Source organism: Opisthorchis viverrini (assembly GCF_000715545.1).
Source record: "Opisthorchis viverrini unplaced genomic scaffold opera_v5_3, whole genome shotgun sequence".
NCBI classification, from domain to species: domain Eukaryota; kingdom Metazoa; phylum Platyhelminthes; class Trematoda; order Opisthorchiida; family Opisthorchiidae; genus Opisthorchis; species Opisthorchis viverrini.
The window spans coordinates 4,768,685-4,780,825 of NW_008751659.1; the positions used below are offsets into that span (position 1 = coordinate 4,768,685).

At 44.0% G+C, this 12,141-nt stretch overlaps 1 protein-coding gene across 1 annotated transcript in view; it reads left to right on the top strand.

Moving 5' to 3' along the window:
* Positions 1-12,141, top strand: part of T265_00383 (hypothetical protein) — a gene marked incomplete at both ends in the record, with an annotated part of 65,072 nt that overhangs the window by 15,663 nt on the left and 37,268 nt on the right. Inside the window, one exon of the mRNA XM_009164128.1 lies at positions 4,080-4,203. Coding sequence (XP_009162392.1) covers positions 4,080-4,203 — 124 coding nt within the window. The remainder of the gene's footprint in view (positions 1-4,079; positions 4,204-12,141) is intronic.

Consider the following 12,141-nt stretch of genomic DNA (forward strand, 5'->3'; position numbering starts at 1 on the left):
ATATATATATATATATATATATATATCATTATCCATTTTGTATTCTGAGTGTAGGTTTAGAACATCCAGGGTGTTTTAGCATCAAGCTTCTCATAGTTTACATTCCACGCAACTAATATGCGCGTTCAGAAGATCTCTAAGTGGACTTGTGTATGCCCACACACCCGGGAACCTACCACAAAAACAGAAGAAAACTAATGAAATTTCGTGTGAAAAAATCGTCAGTTCTACGGACACAAAATCAATCGTCAAGTGTCTCACAGTGGTTACCATGGTACGAACACGTGCGAAATTTATGCCACTCCCAAAACCGTTCCCTTCACCTCACTGCTCATCCCGTCTGTGGCTGCTGGTTCACCTTACGCTCCTCTGCCTGAGTAACTTATTCGACAGTGTTTCACTCAGTATCTACGTTTCTTAGATATTCGTTCACGGTGTCAGTTTCGTCGCGTGGCCGAATTCTCCTCCTATCGTTTCAGTGTATTTCCTGAGTTTTCGGATCTTTCCGTACGCTAACGACAACACCCGTCTGACTAACAGGAATAAAGTATTTGAATTAGCCCCATTTGTTTTTGTTTGTATACGAACAAACGGTTATCTGAAAACGCTGACAAATGTGTGGTATTTCGCAAAACACTAAGGATCACTATTGTTGTTGAGCTCATTTCATTTGAACACTGAACTACGCTGTCTCAGGGCTCTTAAAGGCTGCTCATATAGCCATTCGCTAGTCTGCTCCCCTAAGTTCTAGGCTTCTTTAAGATCTCGAGCCAAACGCAGTTTCTCTAAATTACCTGACGGTTGTCGCAGTAGCAGAATTTTGGCCTTCCTTGTTTTCGTGCTCTATTGTCCAACTGACTGGATGATTTGTTCCAGAATTCGGTTATCTCTTTGTGTATTTCAGTGGTTCCCTGAAGGTATCCTTTCGGAAAATTACCTTACCTGGAGTTTCCGCTTTGTGCCGGCTCATCAACCCTGCTACTCCTTTAAAGACCACTAGTTTTCAATAATCGCTAATCGTCAGCACTCTTCGGTATTGATATCTGTATAGGTATAAAAGGCAGAATGTTAGAACATAAAGTTTAGCCCCAATGCTGTCGAGCATTATTGACCAATGACCTTCACACCTGAACTTGGCGTTCTAAAGGGTTGTCTCATGACCTGTGTGTATTGTGATGATTCAGGGTATGTGGCTTGGAATCCGTGCTCATCGACGGCACATCGTTCTCGTCAATTCTAGGCGCACCTCATAGTATTGTCAGTTGACTCAGTAGTATCTCAACTTCGTGGCTGTTAATTCAGCCGTAGTGTTCTAGGCTGCTCGTTGATTACGTAATGAAAGATGAAATATCCTTATTTTTCAAAGGCAAAATACCGGCCATGCACTTCAGTCAAGAAACCTCCCGGAGCGTTGCTGCCAGTGTAACACTGCTTACGACAACAAGTGAACTGCATGCATTATTGTCGATATACCACAGAATTTTTCTTCTATTCCTCCCCGGTCATAAATGCGTCCATCATGTGCATCTTAGACCGATGATATCTCTATCAGACCACTAATCACGCAACGCTTGACTGCCGGACTCAAAATGGTGAGCTTTGGCTGTTTCCACCGTGGTCAATGCCTTCTATCAGCTGTAGCACCCTTTCGGTGCCTAGTTGCCATGCTACCCGAAGAAAACACAAGGGCTGGGATACTGCCATGTTGCCCAAGCCTAGCCAGGGGAAGTCGAGAGGCAGAGGTCGGGTTCGAACCACGTCCCTTCCGGTCAGTAAATTCGCGCTCTTAACCACTTGGGCCATCTTCCCTCCAGAGCACATCTCTAGATGCATCGGCTGCAATTAGATAAAATGTCACCCTTTCTGAAACGTAACAAACGGTCAGGTGGACGTGCAAAGGTGACCACTGTTTTACTTTCTGGTGTGACGAACGAAACACTAACCATTTCGGGGCAGTTGAAATCTTTTCTCGAACACCGATCTTCCGTCGAAGAAGAGCTGAATAACCAGATAAATATTGAACCCTTTCGAAAGCCCTATAAAAAATTACACGAAAGTGCCAATGTAGCAACAATCCCTCCTAATCTCCTGCGGTTTTGGATTTTGAATGCGTGGACCATTATTGTGTACACGATTTTGAGGTAAAAGTCAATTCTATTCCTATTGGATTATGTTCGTCTGATTGCTGGCGCTGATCGGTCCGCCAACTTATTTTCTCAAGGAATTCATGTGGGACATTATGTCGTTCATGAGCTTGCTTACTTGATGAATAGACCCATGAACGACGGAACTATATAACAAGTAACAAAGGACTGGCTCCACGACCACGAAGGAAGTGCACAGTACACGTTTCTACTTGGTACCTTTCGAAAACAGAATGGGCAGTTCGGTCTCAGTTGATATCCAATGTCTATGCCACTGCGAGGATTTACTCTTTAGGCGAACTTAAATCAAGAGAATGATAATGGATTTCCCTAGAATAAACCTATTTGTCTTAAGAGTCATTCAACAATTGTTAATTCCCAAGTGGATCATTTTGACCAGAATCTAGGGGCGATCTGTTTCAGGTAGGGGGAGTAACTGTACGTTACTTTTATTTTTTGCCTTTGATTCCTATTCTCATTAGAAATCGGTAACAGTGGGGAAAGTTCACACCCCCACGCGTTTAGTGCCTATAGGTGATCGTGTGTCTCACTTTGTGCTTTCTTGATGACTGTGTGATTCGTCGAGCCGGTTGGTGATTATCCACCGCTTCATGCAAGTTTCCTCAGAGTAACCCGCTTCTTTCGTCAAAAACGTTTTCCGCAGATTTTTGTAGGCAGCTTTGTGGGCACTTTTACGATTGACATCGTAGAACCTTTGACGTACACTATACTCTGTGCGGACCTCCGGTATGTGTGCTCCCAATATCCTGTTTCACACCCCACTGAAAATTGATTGATGGGTTGAAGCGAGACTGCTTTTCCACCGCATAGTAGACAGCCGGATGAGTGAGTCACTACTTTCCCAATGCTAGTCTCACTTGTGATGTTTTTGGAGCTTAAGTAACTGAGGACAACAAACGAACATCAGCCGAGTTTTTCATGCTATATGCTCCGATAGATATTTGGATTTCTGCATCCTAGTCAGATGACCACAAACGACGATGACTTGTGGTGATCTCACCATCAGTATTGTTGACTGGGGTGGTTCATCACCGTCCACTCTCCTCATACTTTCTGCTCTGGTGTGTTGAAGTGTCAAATTTTCGACGAATTCCTCGCTTAACTGGTAGAGCCTCTTTTGAGTGGCAGTTGGACGATGAATCACACTTAATTCACTGTTTTGCTGCACGTCTAATTGATCTCTCAGCAACAATAACAAAAAAACATGCGGTTGCACCAACATTTTGGACTTCCGTGCAGTCCAACTATCCTGATGTTCTTTCCAGAACAGAAGCCGGGCATAACTCAGACATAACTTGCTTAAACCGTGTCATGCTCTGTAACTTTTTCATGCATTCATATGTCGAAGACGTTACACAACACCTGAAGGCAATACTCTGGTTTACGATTGCTGACTTCTGCAGTGGAATCATATGGGTTTTTATGGAGTTCCACCCCTGTACTTTGTGCAGGCTTATTGATGATTACACCATCACTCAACAAAATCTGCCGGTCTAACGTGGTAGTCAGGCCTAAGTGATGCGATGATCCTGCAGGATGCGTTGGTTGCAACCTGGTTCCTCATTGTCAGACCATCCCAGGAAACCTAAAGGGGCCTAGACAAACATCCAACAGTCGTATCCCGTACTGCGACCTTTGTTGGACAACTCTGCCACTCGAGATTGTCTGCTCCCCTTTCTTGATTAAGCGTAGTCCCAGGCGGTGGCTCTTGTATGAAACTTCAGGGAATCACGCATGTGGGCTGGGTACCAGGTACAGACCAGTAAGCTGCGTCCTGGAGGTTCTGCTACTCACCGCGTCTGCACTTGAAACATGTGCGATCTTCAGGTAAACGTATAGTTAGGGTTCATCATACTAATGCATATTAATGCTTCCGTTCACAAATCGCGCCACATTTCTCCTTTGAACTTTCAGGTTGCTCACGTACGCGCTGAGCGCGACATTCTTGTCAAGGCCGATAATCCTTGGGTTGTCAAAATGTTCTACTCCTTCCAGGATTCCGTCAATCTCTACTTGGTCATGGAATTTCTCCCTGGTGGTACGTCTCCCTGCCATCACTTTAGTTGGCCTATCATCTATTTCTTACTGTCTGCTTACCAAGTAGGGTAATAATTCCTCTCGATCTGCCTTTGTTTCCTAGATTGCAGCTTCCACCTTTACAATAGCCTGTGTAATAGTTATCAGTAGTCGTCACACTCCACCTTTCTGAACGTACATCTCAATATTGTGGTGATTGTGTCAACTTAATGATTCGAGCTATTCATATTATTTCTGTGCGCAATCTGCTTGTTGGTCCTTATTTCTTCTAAACCAGGGCGAGTTGTTTGTTGCGGTAACCTATTGACTGTACAATGGACCCTAACTTTGTCCTGTATTTAGGCCGTGAGCTTTGTTAGGTTGGTCACATGTTATATTTTCAACTCTCCTGCCTTTCTGGTCGATTTATTCTGTCACGTGTTGGATTTCCGGTTGACTTATTTTCTCATTTTCACGCCTAGTTAAAAAACCAATCCCCATGGTACACTGTGGTAAAAGCTATCGTTCGGATCGACCAAGATTTACGGGTCTCTTCACCTCTGTCCATGGTGGGTATGGGAAATTTGAACACATTCCCCTTTAGGATATTTTCTTAATACTACAGAGTTCGAAGCGGGACCGGTGCACTGCCTGACTTCAGTAGCTTCTGTCTGGGCCCGATCAACCCAAAGTTTACTCAGCGCTCACACTTACAGTTTGCATATTAACTATCCTGTGCAAAACCAGAGCAGTCGCCTCCATACCCCTCACAGCGCCGGATGAAGCTACCGGCTCAATTTGTGGGAGGCAACCGGACTTCTGTATAAAAATTGACATCACTATTCCTAACCTTTGGTCTATCTACTAGACTTGGTAGTTTCGTCGCGACTGATTCATTCTTAGTGCGCTCTGGGTGTCTATGTGAATTGTGCGCACACAATTCACGTGCTTGTCAAATGTTATTTAGTCTACTGATAGGATATTACCAAAATGATACTTACTCGGACGCTAATTGGATGCACTCTGCAAGCTGTTATTTCGCTTCCTCGTCTTTTTGTTCGTAGTTGAGACTGTGGTTTTCCCTTTGCCTGTGCGTATCCGCTTACCGGATCGCTTGTCACGACACCCCCCGTTGTTCAGTCCACAGGTGTTTTACCGTTACTGCCATATACTGGTCGCTGTGACCTCCATTAGTGAGCCTCACAGCGGTTGCTTCTTGCAATTGTTTTGATTTCCAAGTCAGTTGTGTAGCGTCTTCCTAGATGTTCCTTGGGTTAATTACGTATCGGCGTTGCTGCTTATGTGTCAACTCGGTTTTACTTCTGACTTAGTTTACTCTGCCCGTACTGCTGTTCCCGTTTTGCTTTAAGAGTCTTTCAGACGTTCTGGATAGCTGGACTGTCGCAATATTTAGTATACTAATAGAATTTCCGGCCCTAACCGCTGAGGATGCGGGTGCAGGCCTACATTTTCAAGGCTTTCTTATCTGTTCTCACTCAGTGACGGATCTAAAGTCTCAGTTTTACAGGCGTGCTCTGTAACTTTTATGGCCTTCTGCAACACAGCATCCGGAGGCAATTATTACGGGCTAATGCAACATAAACTTCAGTCGTCAGTCCGAAGAAGAAGATATCCGCTTTGAAACCTGAGAAGGCACCAGGACCAGAGGGTCTGTATCCAGTCTTCTTCAAAGAAGTCAGAGAATCCATGGTGACTCATCTGACAAAACTAACTGGTGCGATATGGAGCGAGGAAAGAGTCCATGCAGAATGGGGCACGTCGACAGTTATTCCTATCTTCGAAAAGGGTACGCGAATGCTGTACGAAAACCACGATGGTATCATTCTGGTAGCTGTGACATCGAAGGTTCTTTCTGGTTTTATCCTCCGAACGCTGACTGAACGCAGGGCAAGACAGATCCATGAAAACCAAGCTGGGTTCCGTCCTGCGGAAGGCTGCTTCGATCACATTTTCACTCTCTGTCAGATTCTGGAACAGCTGCACTGTTTCCAGCTGCCAACACTGGTGGTCTTTCTTGACTTTAAAGCTGCCTCTGACTCTGTAGACCCTAAGGCACTGTGGCAGTTTGTGGAGTACAGGTGCCTTTAAGGCACCGTATGGCAACTCCCGTGAGGTCTACGGGGAGCTCTCAACTGAGTTCACTACACCAGTGCTGTCAGGCAAGGTTATCCACTTCCACCTTTCCTCTTCAACTTCGTCATTGATATGATTACGAGAGACTCATTACCAGCCTTTAATACCTGCGGGATCGAGCATTCGCTCACAGATGTCGAGTAAGTAAACGACAGCTCTTCTAGAATCTGACAGTATGATAGTGCAAACTGTTAAACAATCTAAGTAATTCTGCCTCATGGTTTGACATGTGGTCCACACGTGCCAAGTGCTGTTGTAAGACTGGGTGGATGCAAAAAACCCTTGTGGAATTACGATTGGACTACCCTGTCGGGAGCGACTTTCAGACTGCGAACGATCAGTGTTCTGCATTCAGTAGATCCATTAGTGCTTTCCTAAGCTGCAACGCACCCAAGATGACATCCCGTAACATGTAGGACGAAAAATCGAACTTCGCAGATGTACTGTCCTTCGCTTGGTATCCTCCACCTCATTTGTTTTCACAAGTCCAGGCAGGATTGCTTTCTCCAGATAGTTGTTCTTACTAACCATTTTGTGGTCATGACCCTGGTCTTTATGAAGTACAGTAATTGCTTTTGGATAAAGTAGATTGTCAATGCATGGGATTGTAAGAGACCTATGATATTCTGGCGTTGATTTGTCGTAAAATTCACGTGCCTTCTTTTTTGGCACCAGCTTTCCCAGTGTACGTACTGTCCGATTCCCAATCCAGGACGAGCCGTTCACTGCCTGCTTTGATGTCTACTCAATGAATGAATGTGTTCTTTTGTGTTGTTCTTGATTTCGCACAACCCATCATTTACCTATGTGTCTTTTGTATCTGGTGAAGTGATTTGATGAATTGCCTGAGTGCATTCCTTAGATGTGAGATTTCGAAGTTTCTTTGGATAATTTCAAGGACCTCCCAGGACTGGCGAGCTAAGACATCCGTAAACGTTCTGCAGTTCTTTACTGGCGTGTAGGATTGAGGTGTCTGTTTTGCATGTTGTTTTGTTCGTTTTTCTTCCCGTTGCTCGCTCCGGATAGCTTGCACCATCTACATGGGTCACAGATGCATTCTTTCCAGTTTGGTGCGCTTATGCTCCAGTTGAGGTAGGCCTGTATCACCCACATAAATCAGTTCATATACCCTCGGGCTTGTTCAACATTCTTAGTCTCTTTTCACCGCTTTCATCGAAGTTTTGTCTGTTTTGCTCCTCGTGACTCATACTTGTGTTCGCCGTGAACAAACCCGTGCACATTACTAGTTCTACACTGTGACAATCGTTTGATTCCGGACGGACTTCACTTTACTGTAGATGGGTTGACTCATGATATACTAGAGTGCTATCCCAACCTTGTCGTTTATTTGGTTCTGGTAACCAGATGGCAACAAAACATGGAACCAGCTGCTGTCTCAAGGGGACAGCCGAATCATACGCTAGGATTAGTCTGTTCATCTTTCAATAGGCTTTTTACCCTTGTTAACTGGTCGTTCACACTCATGCACACAAACAGGCGAACCCTCAACTTGGATTGCATCTGTTCGAAGTGTGTTGTGTTTACGACCTGTGTGTTTTGATGTGCTAATTGCTACGCCGCATGTTGTCGAAATTTACGGCCGCGGTTTTTTTCATGGCCCTTAATTTTGTATTGTCTAAGTTGTATTCTGTTTGTCCATTTCCTCTGCATATCTCTTTTCATCCTTAGCTGGTAGTCTGTGTTTTGAGCCGTTGAATTATTGTGAAGTTTGTAAGTGGTTGTTTCGTCTATGATAAGGAACCCAAAACTTCTTACTAGCAGTCATTCCGCAGACGAGAAAACAACCAATTTTCCTCAATGTCACGCACAGGCAAAACACGTGGATCAAGTATACCCATATGTATACTATTCTTGCGCGGTGGAGGCGTGTATTAAATCACACCATAAGTGTCAGAACAATCGACTTTCGAGACAACGTTTTCTGGCCTTTTTGTTGCAGGATCGCATTAAATTATAAACATTCATTCAAATCCTGGAAAATGCTTGTAAAGTCTTTTTTGGACTCACGCTTTATTCATTTCTGTGAGGGGAAGTTTCATTACCAATGTTGTAGGATTTCTGACTGCTGAAAGTGGGTGAACTTTTCTAAAATATTCAACCTTTAAGTACTGTCAGGTTTTCACCTTTTATCACTTGAAGTATTTTTCTTTCCACATCCAACTTATCCATGTCTGGTTGGAAGTGAGTGTGATAAAAGCCCCCTGAATTTTTCCATTTGAAAAACATGGGACTCGTCTCGTACTTTTTGAAAAGCGAAGCAGAAAACATCACTGAAAGCTGTGGCTTTATGAGTAGCATGTTACTGATAGCTTATGCTTTTTAGGAGGAAACAACACAGTGAACATACTTGATTTCGGTGATGTTCCTCAAACCAAATACAAGCAGTAACGGATACATTTTGATTGCCGCCTGGCTAGTGAACACTCGAGCCTTCCTCGCATGCTGTACTTGATCCTAACCATTGCTTCGGGGCCACATATCTACTTTCTAGCTTCGTTGACTGAACTAGATTTCAGTTTCCCCTGGCAACGAGCATATCATCTTTTACGTTGCCTTTTCCTCCTCTCTGTATGCGTTGAGAACTGAGAGGATGGGAAAACGACTATATTTGGCTGGTGGAGACTTGTTCGCTGTCTTTTGTTTTTTCGGAACGAGTTTTCGAGCCGCTGTGATCACTTTAAGTTCTACTTTTTTAAAACTGAATGAGAATTTCGTAGGCGATGGGAAATACTACCTGAAACTGAATCAAAGTATTATTCTTCAGTAAGGTCTGTCCCTCTATTCAGTTTGTAACCGCATTGAATCCCACTCCCAGGCGTTATTGTTCCAAAATCAACATAGGCTGTGGAAAGCCTTTCAAGCTTCATTTGAATTTAGGTTAGCTTGAGGGCGCTTGAGGCTTTGTGCTCATTAGTGGTCTTCTGCGAGCTCCGTTGGAACTCTTCAGCGGTTCCGATGGAGTTGCACGTGGTAGAGGTACTTCAGAAGGCCAGTGTAGCGTTTTTGAACATCATATCAGTGCATTATAACATGAAGGGCACCAACTAAATAGCTTTAATCGACTTCGGAAGGCACATTGATCAGTGTTTCTTTGAGGTTACTCTGTAGTTCTGTAGGAGTAAGTGAAATCCCTAGGTTTGAAACCATGGTTGGCATTCGGGAATGTTACTTTAAATGAATTATCAAATTAAAGTGGGCCGGTTCCGGCCAGACTACCGTAGTTTAAGGACCCATATTTTTGTTTTTCTTTCTGATCGTCCCAGCGCAACGGTCATTCGTTTGGACTTTCCTACATCTTTCAGACAGTTCTAGTTGTACCAACGTTTTCAGGCTTCTGTTCGCATGTGATTTTTACCACCACCACCACCACCACCACCACACTCTTCCAAGACCGCTGGTGTCAAAGCGTAACTTTGGCTGACTTTTGGGCAGCTAGTTCGCCACCTTCAATTCCAGTTCATCAGCTTCTGTCGTGCAGATTGTAATCCCGATAAAATACACAGTCGTGCCCCTTATTCTTGTCGATGGACCAGACGTCCTCTTACCGTTCTGTTTGTGTGAATCGGAACACTAGCTGTCCATTCGAGCCACATTATCAGTCTACAAAAACGGTACAGTCAGCTCTGTGCCACGCATGTGATGATGGCTGATCCATCATAACGAACTGAAATGGTTTCAGTACTATTCATAAGGTCGATGAGAATTTCAGGCAGGCAACTACTAGTTTCGTCTTTCTTGGGATTCCTCAGATGGGCTCAGTCCCCAATTCTCCACCAACCGTATTTCCTAAATTGTTCGTATGCTGCAACAAACACTTGCGTGTAAATAGACTCTGGACTCAGCTAAATTCCTCCTGAATCTCTCATGATATTTCAACTGCATGTATTGCCGCCCTTTGTTTCCACTTGGACCATACTCAACATATTGAAGTATATTTAAATACTTTGTAAGATGGATGATAAGTTGACTTATCTGATCCTACCGAGAAGCTGAAAGATCCAAACGCTCTTCAACTTGTAGTGCATCCAAAGTAATTTTATGCAACGAAGATTGCTCATCAGTTGTTCTCACATCCTGATTAGCTTGGTCAAGTTGTGCAAACGTAAGCAATTATGGTGTTCACGTCGGGCGAGTGCAGAAATTCGTATGCACTTTCTGGGTCACATATGACGAGAGTTTGATGCCATTCCTGCCGTTCGCTTTATTGGCCCTTGCTTACCTTTCCACTTTTCGTTCGGGCGACGCAAAGTTACAATTCCAACTTGTACTACACTCTGTCATTCCAACCACCAGTTGAGTTCGTTCAGAAGTCAGTGTGTGAGCTGCTGATCTGGTTATTGTTCGTGATCCGAACCCAAATCTGGCTTTTCCATACATACTCTTGTCTACTATCATTTATTTTTGAAGAGCATGGTCACAAACATAAAAAGTGAATGCAAGCGATGAATGCGAAAGAGTAACAGGAGAATATGGGAGAAAAGAGAGAAACGTCCCATTCGAGATCATGCCAAGGGCAGTGCCAGTCTGATGAGGTGAATCCCAAAGTATGTAAAGATTTTGGTATGGGAACACGCGTCTAAGGACCAACAACCAAAGAAAGAACAAACACTGGTGACAGTATCAGTGCTCGTGGTTTCTATGGGGCCACGTGACACATGTGCATCGCAGCTGTCGTAGCAGAATGGCTCAACTCAAAATCTGCTTGGACCGTTCACCGTACGAAGCTACCTTATTATTATGTGTTCTACCAAACGTCACAAGTGATCTCATTCTTTGTTGCACCACTTGAGACGCTTCCCATTAACAGTCCACTTGTTGTGGACTTCTTGGTTATAACAGGTCAGAGTAGCCGTTCAGTTGTTTGTTTTCTGCTTCACATGCATGTGATATAACTAATTGTGAACTTGGTTTCAATTGTTCACAAAAACTTTGATACGGAATTTCTGGCGTCGTTTAGTTACCACGTGTGCTGAAAAGCACATCTGACAACCACTCATGTGTTTTCAAACCTGTAAGTTTGGTCAGAGAAATGATCTGGGTTATAGTGCTTATTCTTCCGTACGTTAAAGTTGTGGTGTGCAACTCCGTCACCAGGGTATTTTAAACCAATTTGTGATTAGTGGGCTCTAGACTTCGGATAACTTCCAACGAGGACGCTCATATAACACCCATGGATGTAGCCTTAGATGACATTAGAACATCATTAGTTTGTTTTTCTGCTGTGTTTCGGGCTACCGGAAACCTGCCAAACGTTCAGTCTAGGTATTGTGCCTTGTCGTTGACACACTTGACCGTGGAGGAGTGGATGTGGGTGGCTGTTCACTCATTCGACCACATTTCAGCCCCTCTGAGATAACCAGTGATAATTACTTGTGAAATCGCTCCACTTAGTTGTTGATTCACCATATGTTAATTCTGGCTGCTAAACCTGCAAAGAGGCGGCTCCTTATAGCTGTTAGTTGAACGGTGTCGCGGAACTATCGCTACTGGATGGCGTACTTCACAATTATTAGTTGATTTCCCTCCCTGTGGCTGTCCAGTGGTATGACCACACTCGTCCTTTGTATTATCCAACCGGTACCCTTCATGGGGCTGTTCCTGATGCTGACTATCGGTCTCCATCTTTGCATTCTTCTAGTTCCTGGAACGACCAGTACATTGTTCCACTGTAATTTCCCAGTTATTCTTCTTCACTCACTTGAATCCATTGGTGGGCATGCTGCTGATGTGCACGGCCAGTTGTTTGTGTTGCATTGTGAAGCATTGTGTTCGGATTCATTTTACC